Source organism: Amblyraja radiata, chromosome 6, assembly GCF_010909765.2.
Source record: "Amblyraja radiata isolate CabotCenter1 chromosome 6, sAmbRad1.1.pri, whole genome shotgun sequence".
NCBI lineage: Eukaryota > Metazoa > Chordata > Chondrichthyes > Rajiformes > Rajidae > Amblyraja > Amblyraja radiata.
This window is the reverse complement of record NC_045961.1, coordinates 84,137,501-84,150,629: the sequence shown is the minus strand read 5'-3', so window position 1 is coordinate 84,150,629 and position 13,129 is coordinate 84,137,501. Positions and strand designations below refer to the sequence as shown.

At 42.4% G+C, this 13,129-nt stretch overlaps 1 protein-coding gene across 3 annotated transcripts in view; it reads left to right on the top strand.

Moving 5' to 3' along the window:
* stk24 (serine/threonine kinase 24) overlaps positions 1–13,129 on the top strand; it is a 56,570-nt gene that overhangs the window by 21,689 nt on the left and 21,752 nt on the right. For all 3 annotated transcript variants that reach the window (XM_033023062.1, XM_033023063.1, XM_033023064.1), the window contains exons 4-6: positions 10,915–10,971; positions 12,231–12,339; positions 12,419–12,576. In XM_033023062.1, coding sequence (XP_032878953.1) covers positions 10,915–10,971; positions 12,231–12,339; positions 12,419–12,576 — 324 coding nt within the window. The remainder of the gene's footprint in view (positions 1–10,914; positions 10,972–12,230; positions 12,340–12,418; positions 12,577–13,129) is intronic.

Below are 13,129 nucleotides of genomic sequence, written 5' to 3'. Positions count from 1 at the left end.
GCCTGTAATTTGGCCATGTTTGTGTTCATGCTATCACTGTCATTTTTATGCAATGTGTTGATGAACCTGTTATGGCACTTTAACAAAAGCCTTCTGGAAGTCCACATCCACTACATTACCTTGGCAACTCCGGTGCTTCAAAAGAATTATTAAATTGGTTAAATATGATTTGCCTTTAATAAATCATTCTGGCTTGCCTCAATTAATCCACTTTCACGTGACTCGTAATCCTGTACGAGTCAATGTTTGCAAAAGCTTGACTGTCCCTGAGGTTAAACTGACTTGCTTGTAGTAGCTCGGCTTATCCTTGCTGCCTATCCTAGGAGCTGATGAATTCACATTGATGGAGCCAAACACCAGCACCATAGACAGGTAAATCCAGGAGGGAACTTGGGGAATTCCTTTCCCCGAAGAGTAGTGAGAATTTGGAAGTCACTTTCAGAGTGCGAGATTGAGCAAAGAGGTGAGATGCATAATGAGTGAAGTTATAGACATTGGTCGGAATTGGAAGAGAAGCTGACACCTCCTGTAGAGCGATTTATTCTGGTGCTATACGTACTATGTAATAAAATTGCGTTTATGTGACATCACGTGAAAGTCAGAAAGACTTGAAGCAGCCTGTGCATTAATATTAATATAGTCGCAGTTAATATAGTGAGTTAATGTAGTCAGCTATGGGGAATAAAGCACAATAGGTGGTCACAAAACTGCGCCACAGGAAACATAAATTGTTGCAAGAGCATCAAGAAAGCATTTTTGTGCTTTCTTAATGGTCAAGCTTTGGCAGCTGCAAGATAAATATCTGATGTTGTTCTCATGGAGTGTTCTATTTGAGGAGATGGGCATAATTGTAGCATAATATAGATAAGACGACACCTCCAGCAGTGTAACATTTGCTCGGTGCTGCATGTGTATTGATGTGATCACATGCACTGGATCGCCAAGAAGACTTTGTTCCAACAGCATTGCACATAATCAGAAGTGTGATATAAGTAAATGTAAGCAGGACTGCTCAAGAGAGATCAATGGAGAAATAAACTGTTTCCAAATTATATTCATCAAATTGAAACATGTTTCTGAGCAGTTTGTAGCCAAGTGCTGGACCTCCTGTTAGGAAATGAGACGGGTCAGGTGGCAGAGGTATGCGTTGGGGAACAGTTCGGGACCAGTGATCACAATACCATTAGTTTCAATATAATTATGGAGAGGGTCAGAACTGGACCTAGGGTTGAGATTTTTGATTGGAGAAAGGCTAACTTTGAGGAGATGCGAAAGGATTTAAAAGGAGTAAATTGGGACAGTTTGTTTTATGGGAAAGATGTGGAAGAGAAATGGAGGACATTTAGAGGTGAAATTTTAAGAGTACAGAATCTTTATGTCTTTAAGAGAGAGATCTACAATAATTATAGGCAGCATGGAGTAAATGAGGTGCTTGAGGAGTATAAAGAATGTAAAAAGAATCTTAAGAAAGAAATTAGAAAAGCTAAAAGAAGATATGAGGTTGCTTTGGCAAGTAAGGTGAAAGTAAATCCAAAGGGTTTCTACAGCTATATTAATAGCAAAAGGATAACGAGGGATAAAATTGGTCCATTAGAGAGTCAGAGTGGACAGCTATCTGCAGAGCCAAAAGAGATGGGGGAGATATTGAACAATTTATTTTCTTCGGTATTCACCAAGGAGAAGGATATTGAATTATGTGAGGTAAGGGAAACAAGTAGAGTAGCTATGGAAACTATGAGATTCAAAGAAGAGGAAGTACTGACACTTTTGAGAAATATAAAAGTGGATAAGTCTCCAGGTCCGGACAGGATATTCCCTAGGACATTGAGGGAAGTTAGTGTAGAAATAGCAGGGGCTATGACAGAAATATTTCAAATGTCATTAGAAACGGGAATAGTACCGGAGGATTGGCGTACTGCGCATGTTGTTCCATTGTTTAAAAATGGGTCTAAGAGTAAACCTAGCAATTATAGACCTGTTAGTTTGACGTCAGTGGTGGGCAAATTAATGGAAAGGATACTTAGAGATAATATATATAAGCATCTGGATAAACAGGGTCTGATTAGGAACAGTAAACATGGATTTGTGCCTGGAAGGTCATGTTTGACTAATCTTCTTGAATTTTTTGAAGAGGTTACTCGGGAAATTGATGAGGGTAAAGCATTGGATGTTGTATATATGGACTTCTGTAAGGCCTTTGACAAGGTTCCTCACGGAAGGTTGGTTAAGAAGGTTCAATGGTTGGGTATTAATGGTGGAGTAGCAAGATGGATTCAACAGTGGCTGAATGGGAGATGCCAGAGAGTAATGGTGGATGGTTGTTTGTCAGGTTGGAGGCCAGTGACTAGTGGGGTGCCACAGGGATCTGTGTTGGGTCCACTGTTGTTTGTCATGTACATCAATGATCTGGATGATGGTGTGGTAAATTGGATTAGTAAGTATGCAGATGATACTAAGATAGGTGGGGTTGTGGATAATGAAGTAGATTTTCAAAGTCTACAGAGAGATTTATGCCAGTTGGAAGAGTGGACTGAAAGATGGCAGATGGCGTTTAATGCTGATAAGTGTGAGGTGCTACATCTTGGCAGGACAAATCAAAATAGGACGTACATGGTAAATGGTAGGGAATTGAAGAATGCAGGTGAACAGAGGGATCTGGGAATAACTGTGCACAGTTCCCTGAAAGTGGAATCTCATGTAGATAGGGTGGTAAAGAAAGCTTTTGGTGTGCTGGCCTTTATAAATCAGAGCATTGAGTATAGAAGTTGGGATGTAATGTTAAAATTGTACAAGGCATTGGTGAGGCCAATTCTGGAGTATAGGGTACAATTTTGGTCGCCTAATTATAGGAAGGATGTCAACAAAATAGAGAGAGTACAGAGGAGATTTACTAGAATGTTGCCTGGGTTTCAGCAACTAAGTTACAGAGAAAGGTTGAACAAGTTAGGGCTTTATTCTTTGGAGCGCAGAAGGTTAAGGGGGGACTTGATAGAGGTCTTTAAAATGATGAGAGGGATAGACAGAGTTGACGTGGATAAGCTTTTCCCACTGAGAGTAGGGAAGATTCAAACAAGGGGACATGATGAGAATTAAGGGACAGAAGTTTAGGGGTAACATGAGGGGGAACTTCTTTACTCAGAGAGTGGTGGCTGTGTGGAATGAGCTTCCAGCGAAGGTGGTGGAGGCAGGTTCGTTTTTATCATTTAAAAATAAATTGGATAGTTATATGGACGGGAAAGGAATGGAGGGTTATGGTCTGAGCGCAGGTATATGGGACTAGGGGAGAATATGTGTTCGGCACGGACTAGAAGGGTCAAGATGGCCTGTTTCCGTGCTGTAATTGTTATATGGTTATATATAGTGCAGCGCCATGGAAACAGGAGACTGAAGGAAAGATCCACAAGTTAGAAGATCAAGAAGACTAGAGAGGTTAAATGTCAAAAATGGTAGTGGTACAAGGCAAGAGGATGTGATAGGGAAAGTAAAGTAGCCAAAGATGGGTTCTTCTAAGGAGGAGCTCATGGTAGGAATAGAATAACATTACGACAGTAACTACATTCCACAAGTTTTTCAATGGCTGTAAAGCACAGTGGGACCATCCAGGGTCTGACAGAAGTGAATTTTCATTGTGCAGGAAGTGCATTGCAGAACTGGTTCCCGTGGGTGGGAATATAACCAAATAAAGACTGGAGGCAGCAGTGGTGTGGAGCACCCTGCCTAAGGGTGGCCAAGCCTGCGAGCAGCAGAAGTATAGGTTGGTGTTCTGTTCGTCCTTTCTCTGGTTTGGGGTGTGTCACATATTACGTGGCACTGCGACTGAATTTCCACCTCTGCTGTTGTGGATTCCTGTGGAAGACGAGTGTGGGAACATGAAGACTGCCCTGTTCTATGAGCTCGCTCCAAGCTCCTCGGGATGTCTCTCCTACTGACAAAGCTGATATGTTGTCCAATTTTTTTTAAAACCACAAATCAGCAATTGTGGAAACAAAGCAGAAAAGATTGGGCTTGGTGGACCGACTGTTTTGCCAAGCACTTGCACTTGGTCCACCAATGGTCTCCCAGACCTCACGATTGCTAACCATTTTAACTCCCCTTCCCAAACCTTTACTGACCTGTCTGTCCTGGGCCTCCTCCATTGCCAGAGCGAGGCAACACGCAAACTGGAGGAACAGCACCTCGTATCCCCCCCCCCCCCCTTCCTTATCCTCCAAACCCCTCTTTCATACCCCCCTCTCCACCTCCCCTGTGCCCCACCTGGCCTCCCATCCATTTCTCCCCTCCCCTCAACCTGTATTCCTTCCTCTAGTTTCACAATTTGCAACTCTTCAATCCTTTTGTCTTGCATCGTCTTTTAAAAAAAATTATCTGGCCTTCATCCAATCATCTGCCTATCGAAAACAGCCTTCTCTTTTCAGGCTTTTGTATATTCTGTCCAACAGGAACAGAATAAAGAGGGAATGACCAGGGTGAAAAAGGTTTCTGATTATGTTAGCTGCTTTTCCAGGCCAGCGTGCAGTGCAGATGTAGTCAGTGGTGGGGAGTCCGATCTGTGTGATGGACTGGGCCACATCCATAACTCTAATTTCTTAGGGTCTTGGGCAGAGCCTTTCCCAAACCAAGCAGTGATGCAACCTGACATGATACTTTTTGCGCATCTGTAGAAGTCGTTGGAGACATGCCAAATTTCCTTAGTCTCCTGAGGAAGTAGAGGCATTGGTGTGCTGTTTTGGCCATAGCTTGAATGTGGTTGGTCCAGGACAGAATGTTGATAATATTTACTCCTAGGATCATGAAACTCTTAACCATCTCCACTGTGGCACCATTGTTGCTGACTGGGACATGTACACCACCATGCTTCCTGTAGCCAATGACAAGCTCCTTCGTCTTGCTGACGTTAAGGGAAAGATTGTTGTCCTGGCACCGTGTTACTAAGCTCTCTATCTCCTTCCTGTACTTCGCCTCGTCATTGTTCGAGATCTGGCCCACCCAGTGGTGTCATCTTCAAACCTGTGGATGGACTCAGAGCATGAATATGGCCGCACAGTCGTGAGTCTAGAAGGGATATAGTAAGGGGCGGGAAACACATCCTTGTGGGGCACCTTGAGCATTATAGTGGAGGATAATTGTCGCCTTTCCTCCCTGATTGTGGACTATTGATCAGAATGTCAAGGATCAAGTCGCAGATGGGGATACTGATTCCTATGTCCAGGTTCGAATTAATGTGCACCATCGCCAGTCTCTCAAAGTACTTAATAACGGTGGTGCCACTGGACGGTAGCTGGCATCTGTTTAGAATGTTCGCTAAGTGATTCCCTCAAAACTGCAAGGCCTGGACTGCGGCAGAAGTGTTGCCCAGGTTTATTAACCATGACTTGTGGAATTTTGAGATGCCAGACAGTGCTTTCATAGAAACATAGAAAATAGGTGCAAGAGTAGACCATTCGGCCCTTCGAGCCTGCACCGCCATTCAATATGATCATGGCTGATCATCCAACTCAGTATCCTGTACCTGCCTCCTCTCCATACCCCCTGATTCCTTTAGCCACAAGGGCCACATCTAACTCCCTCTTAAATATAGCCAATGAACTGGCCTCAACTACCTTCTGTGGCAGAGAATTCCACAGATTCACCACTCTCTGGGTGAAAAATGTTTTTCTCATTTCGGTCCTAAAAGATTTCCCCCCTATCCTTAAACTGTGACCCCTTGTTCTGGACTTCCCCAACATCGGGAGCAATCTTCCTGTATCTAGCCTGTCCAACCCCTTAAGAATTTTGTAAGTTTCTATAAGATCCCCCCTCAATCTTCTAAATTCTAGCGCGTACAAGCCGAGTCTATCCAGTCTTTCTTCATATGAAAGTCCTGACATCCCAGGAATCAGTCTGGTGAACCTTCTCTGTACTCCTTCTATGGCAAGAATGTCTTTCCTCAGATTAGGAGACCAAAATGATATGAAATTATTCAATATGATAGCTTTTTGAATACATCAATAATAAGCTTCTAAAGACCAGAAACCCCTGGAAAGATAACAATGGGCTTCTCTTTCAATCAGTTCCTTCATTTGCACTCCTCCCCCCAATCCAATTTTCCTTTGTATTACCCCATTTCTTACTCTGTTGTTTTTCTATCAATCTTTGGACCCTGCTCCTTTCTCCTCATTCACACACTTGTCTCCTATCCCTGTCCCTCATTCCCCTTTTATCTCCTCTTCTTGTCCCTTTCCACCTTATCCTTTCTTCACGTTTCATAATTTTCTCTTTATCTGACATCTTTTGACTCCTTTTCACCTCTAGTCTTTGTCACTTACTCCATCCATCGTCCAATCGTCCACCTCCCCCCCCCCCCCCCCCCCCCCATACCTATATTCACCCATCACTTGCCAGACTTTGTCCCACTTCCAGTTTTTTCCGCCTTACTATTATAATCAGTTTGAAGAAGGGTCCCAATCCAAAACGTAATCTGTCCATTTCCACCACAGGTGATGTCTAATCTGCTACGTTCCTCTAGCACTTTGTGTTTTACTCTTGTGTGTCTATTTTCATCCAAATCATTAAGGAAGAGGTGGTCTCGGTATAGATCCATGCGGAATACCACTGGCCATAAACCTCGAGTCAGAATAACGCCTCTCCACCACTACCCTCTTGTTTCCTACCACCAAGCCAATTTTATATCATGTTACCAACTTGTCAGAGATCCTGTGTGACTTAATATCCTGGAGCATGTCAAATGTTTTACTCAAGTCCATGCAGACAGCATCCACTTTGCTACTTTCATCAACCATCTTCATTGCCGTCTCAAAAATCTAACAAATTTGTGAGACAGAACCTTTCCAAACGTATTGCGTACAGTTTTGGTCTCCAAATCTGAGGATGGACATTATAGCCATAGAGGGAGTGCAGAGAAGGTTCACCAGACTGATTCCTGGGATGTCAGGACTTTCATATGAAGAAAGACTGGATAGACTTGGCTTATACTCGCTAGAATTTAGGAGATTGAGAGGGGATCTTATAGAAACGTACAAAATTCTTATGGGGTTGGACAGACTAGATGCAGGAAGATTGTTCCCGATGTTGGGGAAGTCCAGGACAAGGGGTCACAGCTTAAGGATAAGGGGGAGATCCTTTAGGACCGAGATGAGAATAAACTTTTTCACACAGAGAGTGGTGAATCTCTGGAACTCTCTGCCACAGAGGGTAGTTGAGGCCAGTTCATTGGCTATATTTAAGAGGGAGTTAGATGTGGCCCTTGTGGCTAAAGGGATCAGGGGGTATGGAGAGAAGGCAGGTACGGGATACTGAGTTGGATGATCAGCCATGATCATATTGAATGGCGGTGCAGGCTCGAAGGGCTGAATGGCCTACTCCTGCACCTATTTTCTATGTATCTATGTATCTAAACAAACAAACCAACGCTGAATATCGTTAGTAAGGCCATGCTTTTCCTAAAGTGAGTAAATCCTGTCCCTAAGAATCTTCTCCAATAATTTCCTTACTGGCCTGTAATTTCTTGGATTATCCCTGGAGCCTTTCTTAAACAAAAGGGTATAACATTGGCTATTTTCCTGACTTCTGGCACCTTTCCTGTGGCTAAAAATGGTGTAAAAATCACTGTCAAAGCTCCAGCAATCTCCTCTGCCTCCCTCAATATTCCACGATAGTTTCTATCAGGCCCTGAGAGTTAATTACCTTCATGTTTTTCAAGACCTCTGACACTACCTCCTCCTCAATACTAATATGCCCTAGAATGTCAACATATCAGTCCTTGGTGAAAACTCATGCTAAGTATTTATTTAGGACCTCATCCACTTTCTCTGGTTCAATGCATAATTTTTCTTTGTCCTTCGGCAGACCTATGCTTTCCCTAGCTACCTTCTTGCGTCTAGTTTTCTTATCAAATGCCTTTGAGTTCTCCAAAATCCCTCCGGCCACGGACATCGCATCCCCTTTTAGCTCTCCCAATTCCTTGCTTCTTCCCTGCTTCCTGTACATCCCAAGGAACAAAAGCTTTTTACTGTACAATTGACAATAAACTAAACTGAGCATTGCCTGATTTCAGCTTCCTGAACCTTATATTTGCTCCATTTTTTTTGACCAAATTACAATATCTGTTGTCATAACATTTTTTTAAATGTTATTATGAAATTCAAACCGTGCTGCCTTTTGCTTACCTCTCTCTGCTTGCATATGAATCAGGAGCAGGAGTATATAATTTAGCCATTCTATAAAATCATGACAAACCTGATGGTAATTTCAACTCCATATCCCATGCTACTCCAAGTAATCCAGGGTTTAGCATAGAACACACAACCGTGCAGCACAGGAATGGGCCTTCTACCAAGCATTATGCAAGGATAATCTCCTCTGTCTGCACATGATCTATATCCCGCTATTCCCTGCACATCCATGTGCCTATCTAAAAATCTCTTAAATGCCACTATCGTATCTACTTTTACCACCACCCCTGACAATGCGATCAAGGCACCCATTATTGTCTGTGTAAAGGCACTTGCCTGCCCTGTATGTCCATTTTAAACTGTTCACCCTGTCGTCAAGGCACCCATTATTGTCTGTGTAAAGACACTTGCCTGCCCTATATGTCCATTTTAAACTGTTCTCCCTGTGGCCTTAAAGCTATGACCTCTAGTCATTGATATTTCCACCCTGGGGAAAAGGGTTCTGACTGTACTCTGTTTATGCCTCTCCAAATTTATACTTCTATCAAGTCTCCCCTCAACCTTCAATGTTCCAGAGAAAACAATTCAGGTTTTGTCCAACGTTTCCTTATAGCTGATGCCCTCTAATCCAGGCAGCACAGCTAGCCCACGCCAGCCAACATGTCCCACCTGTACGCGCGTGACCCATAGACATCTAAACCTGTCCTATCCATGTACCTGTCCAAATGTTTCTTAAAAATAACAATAGTACCTGCCTCAACTCCCTCCTCTGGCAGCTCGTTCCATATTCCCACCACCCATTATTACAGGTTAAATTACTGTAATGTGATTTAAATTGTTGTAATATGATTTAGCCTATTGCAAGGCCATGAACAAATTTACAAATCTCTTTGGTCACCTTTTTATTTGTGTTAATAACAGTTTGACTTGCAGTACTATAGTGCCTTTCTTGCCCTCAGTGCTGCTTGAATGACATCTGATGGACATTTGTTATTGATTTGACTCAAATCAGTTACATATGATAGAGCAATTAACAAATGGATGGAAATTCCAGTGTGAAATGAAAAGTGGCAAGGTTTTAGAGGTGTAGAAAGCATTGCAATTTTCACGGGTATGAATTTTATGCCAGATTTTTAATAAGCTATATTATCTTTTCTCCTGCAAAACAATGCTAGCACCGCAAACTCACTCAGTGTGAGTGAGCTGGAATGGGTATGCAGTAGTTACACTCAAGGAAATCTAGAGCACGGGCCTCAAAGTGGTGCAGCTAGTAGACGCTGCCACACAGCAGTGCCTCAGCTTTAATCCTGACCTCTGCTGTCAGTGTGGAGCTTGCACATTCTCCTGTGACTGCGTACGTTCCTACCGAGTGCTCTGGTTAATTGAATACTATATATAGCCCGTAGTGCGCAGGTGAGTGGTAGAATGAGAATGTGTCAAGTTTACACCTAGCTCCTGTGACCACTCTGGTGTGGATGAGAATGTGGGAATGAAAATTATAATAATAAAAATAAAAATGAGAGTAGTATAGAATTAATATAAATTGTGTTTGATGGCGGGTGCAGACTTTGTAGGCCGAAGGGTTTGTTTCCATGCAGTATCAGTATGCAAACAAAGGATTAGCATGATCAAATCCAATGGAGAATTGGGAGAAACCCCATCAGTGGGAGGTCAACCTTAGTGCATGATGAATGAATATTTAGGGCAGGTAGCCAACAGAATCGTAGAGAAGAGACAATTCAAGATGTGGAGAGCTTTATAGAAGTTGGGAGGTCGAGTTACAGTTACATAAAACGTTGGTGAGGCCACATTTTACGAGGATGTTGCCAGGACCAGAGGGTGTGAGCTATAGGGAGAGGTTGAGTAGGCTGAGTCTCTATTCCACGGAGTGCAGGAGGATGTGGGGAGATCTTATAGAGGTATACAAAATCATGAGAGAAATAGATCGGATAGATGCACAGTCTTTAGCCCAGAGTAGGGGAATCGAAGACCAGAGGACATTGGTTCAAGGTGAAGGGGAAAAGATTTAATAGGAATCCGAGGGGTAACTTTTTCACACAAGGGTAATGGGTGTATGGAACAAGCTGCCAGAGGAGGTAGTTGAGGCTGGGACTATCCCTCTGTTTTTTTCTCACCATGTTTTCGTAAAGATTTTGTCAAGCTTAAAAAGGACTATGAGACGATTTAGCAGGATGTTGCCGGGACTCGAGGGACTGAGCTATAGGGAGATTTTGAGCAGGTTAGGGCTTTATTCACTGGAGTGCAGGAGGATGTGGGGTGATCTTAGAGAGGCGTACAAAACCGTGAGAGGAATGGATCGGATAAACGCAGTCATTTGCCCAGAGTACGGGAACCGAGTACCAGAAGACGTAGGTTTAAGGTGAGGGGGAAACGATTTTATGGAAATCCGTGGGGTAACCTTTTTTACACAAAGGGTGGTGCTATATGGAACAAGCTGCTAGTAGTTGAGGCAGGTACTTTTGCAACGTTAAATAAATATATAGACAGGTATATGGATAGGGTTGGTTTAGAGGGATATGGGCCAAAACCAGACAGGTGGGACGAGTTTAGATGAGGCGTATTGGTTGGCATGGGCAAGTTGAGCCTGCATAACTCCATGGCATGGCTGCCAGTGGTGGAGTGATGGAGATCAGAGATGTGTAAGTGTCCAGTGCTTAATGTTCCTTGTTAACGTCATTCACGATAAGTATCTTTATTCGATAATTGTTTCTTTCACTCACAGGATACAAAATTGTGGATTATAATGGAATATCTAGGTGGTGGCTCTGCCTTAGATTTGGTAAGTACATGAAAAAAAATTGTAATTAAATATTCATATGGAAATCTGGGACATGTTCGGCCGGATTTGGAGTAATTAAACTACTCAGTATGTTATAGATTGCTTTTTTTTGTTGTTACTTTTAAACCATTTTTCTGCAGTACAATGCAATGGAGATTGTAAGTCAGTGAAGTATTTGGATTTTTAGAAGTATATTGACAAAATCAAAGTTTGAGCAATTTACATTTATTTCATCCTTATTGTAATAGGAAGTATATTTTCCTCCAAGAGGGCAGGAGGTTGCTCTTTATCGCCTTGACTCATTTGTGCTGCTGCCTCACGGCTCCAGTCATCTGGGTTTAAGCCTTGCCTCTGGCGCTGTTTGTGTCAAGTTTGCACCTAGTTCTTGTCACCACAAGAATTTCACCCGGGTGCTCCAGTTTTCTTTTGCAGCCCAAGGCGTCTATTTTAAACTGAGTGTATATGATGGTGTGACATTCGGGAGAATTAGTGAGCATATGAAAGAGAATAAATTTCCAGGGAAAAAATCTGGGATTTATGGCTTGCCCTAATAGAAAATAATTAATGGGTCGATTATTCTAAGTCGTAAAGAAATGCAATATAATATTTGCATTGGAAACGTGTAAGTAATGGAAAGTTTTTAAAATATAGATGGAATTAATAGATTTGAATGAGAAGTTATAAGTAAATGACAGGAATAGAAAAATATGTTCAAGGTGGTGATGTACAAACACCATTCATTTCGATAGGCTCACTGCCCACTTAGCTTACTTCAGGTAAGATACATTGGCTTTGGAGGAGTTGCAGTGAAAGAGATGATTGTGGCTACATTTTGACTGCCTTGTATTCCTTGGTGTGAGGCATTAAGGGGTGATCGTTGGAGCTAATGAAGGATTTGATAGGGTTGGAGGGAAGAACTATTTCCTCCAGAAGGGAGAGTTAAAAAGGAGTCATAACCTCAAAGCTAGAGTCAGGTTGTTTAGGAGCAAGGTCACCGAACATTTTATCTCACAAATATGGTAGTGAAAAGCTGGATCTCTTTCCACAAAAAGCCTTGATGTTTAGGGGTCAATTGAAGTCTTCCAATTTAAGGCGATCAGATTTTCATCGGGCAAGTCAGTGAAAGGATTCATAGAATCAAGGTGTATTAAAATGAAGACCGTGATCTAACCCGAGGGACAGAATGACGACCTACTCCTATGAAACATTCCAGTAAACTTTTCCTTTTATGCAGTGTTATTGTATATTTTCCTCTGCAGTTAGAACCTGGATCACTGGATGAATATCAGATTGCAACAATACTAAGGGAAATATTAAAAGGTCTAGAATATTTGCACTCGGAAAAGAAAATCCACAGGGATATCAAAGGTAAGAAAATACAGAGATAATGTTCAATCTGATGAGTGTGCAGGAATCTCTTGTTGATCGTGTTTTCACCTTTTTCCAGCGGCCAATGTCTTATTGTCTGAGCAAGGTGAAGTGAAACTGGCAGATTTTGGAGTTGCTGGCCAGCTGACCGATACACAGATAAAGCGAAATACTTTTGTGGGTACGCCGTTCTGGATGGCACCTGAAGTTATCAAACAGTCAGCATACGATTCCAAGGTACGAACAGCTGTTGGATGGATTACTTCTGGATGTCATCACCCCGTGTTGTTGGGCTTTGCTCGCAATGTTAACATTTATTACTTGGTCCCAAATGTCCTTGAGCTGGTGGCTTAGAGTCATACAGCGTGGAAACAGGCCCTTCGGCCTAACTTGCCCACACCGATCAACATGTCCCATCTACACTAGTCCCGCCCGCCTGCATTTGAGCAATATCCCTCTAAACCCGTCCTATCCATGTACCTTTCTAATTGTTTCTTAAACGTTGCAATAGTCCCTACCTCAGCTACCTCCTTTGGCAGCTCATTTCCTACACCCACCACCCTTTGTGTGAAAAAGTTACCCCTCAAGATTCCTATTAACTCTTACCCCCTGGGTCATTTCAGACTCTATTTAAGGAGTCAAGTGTAGGCTAGGATGGGAGAATTCCTTTTCTAAAATACATTTTGATATTTTATACCAGATGAGTATTCAAGCAATCCTGTTGTTTCATGCGCCCCATTACTGGCATCTTTTTATTCTGAATTTATTTAATTAACAATATAAATTCTCC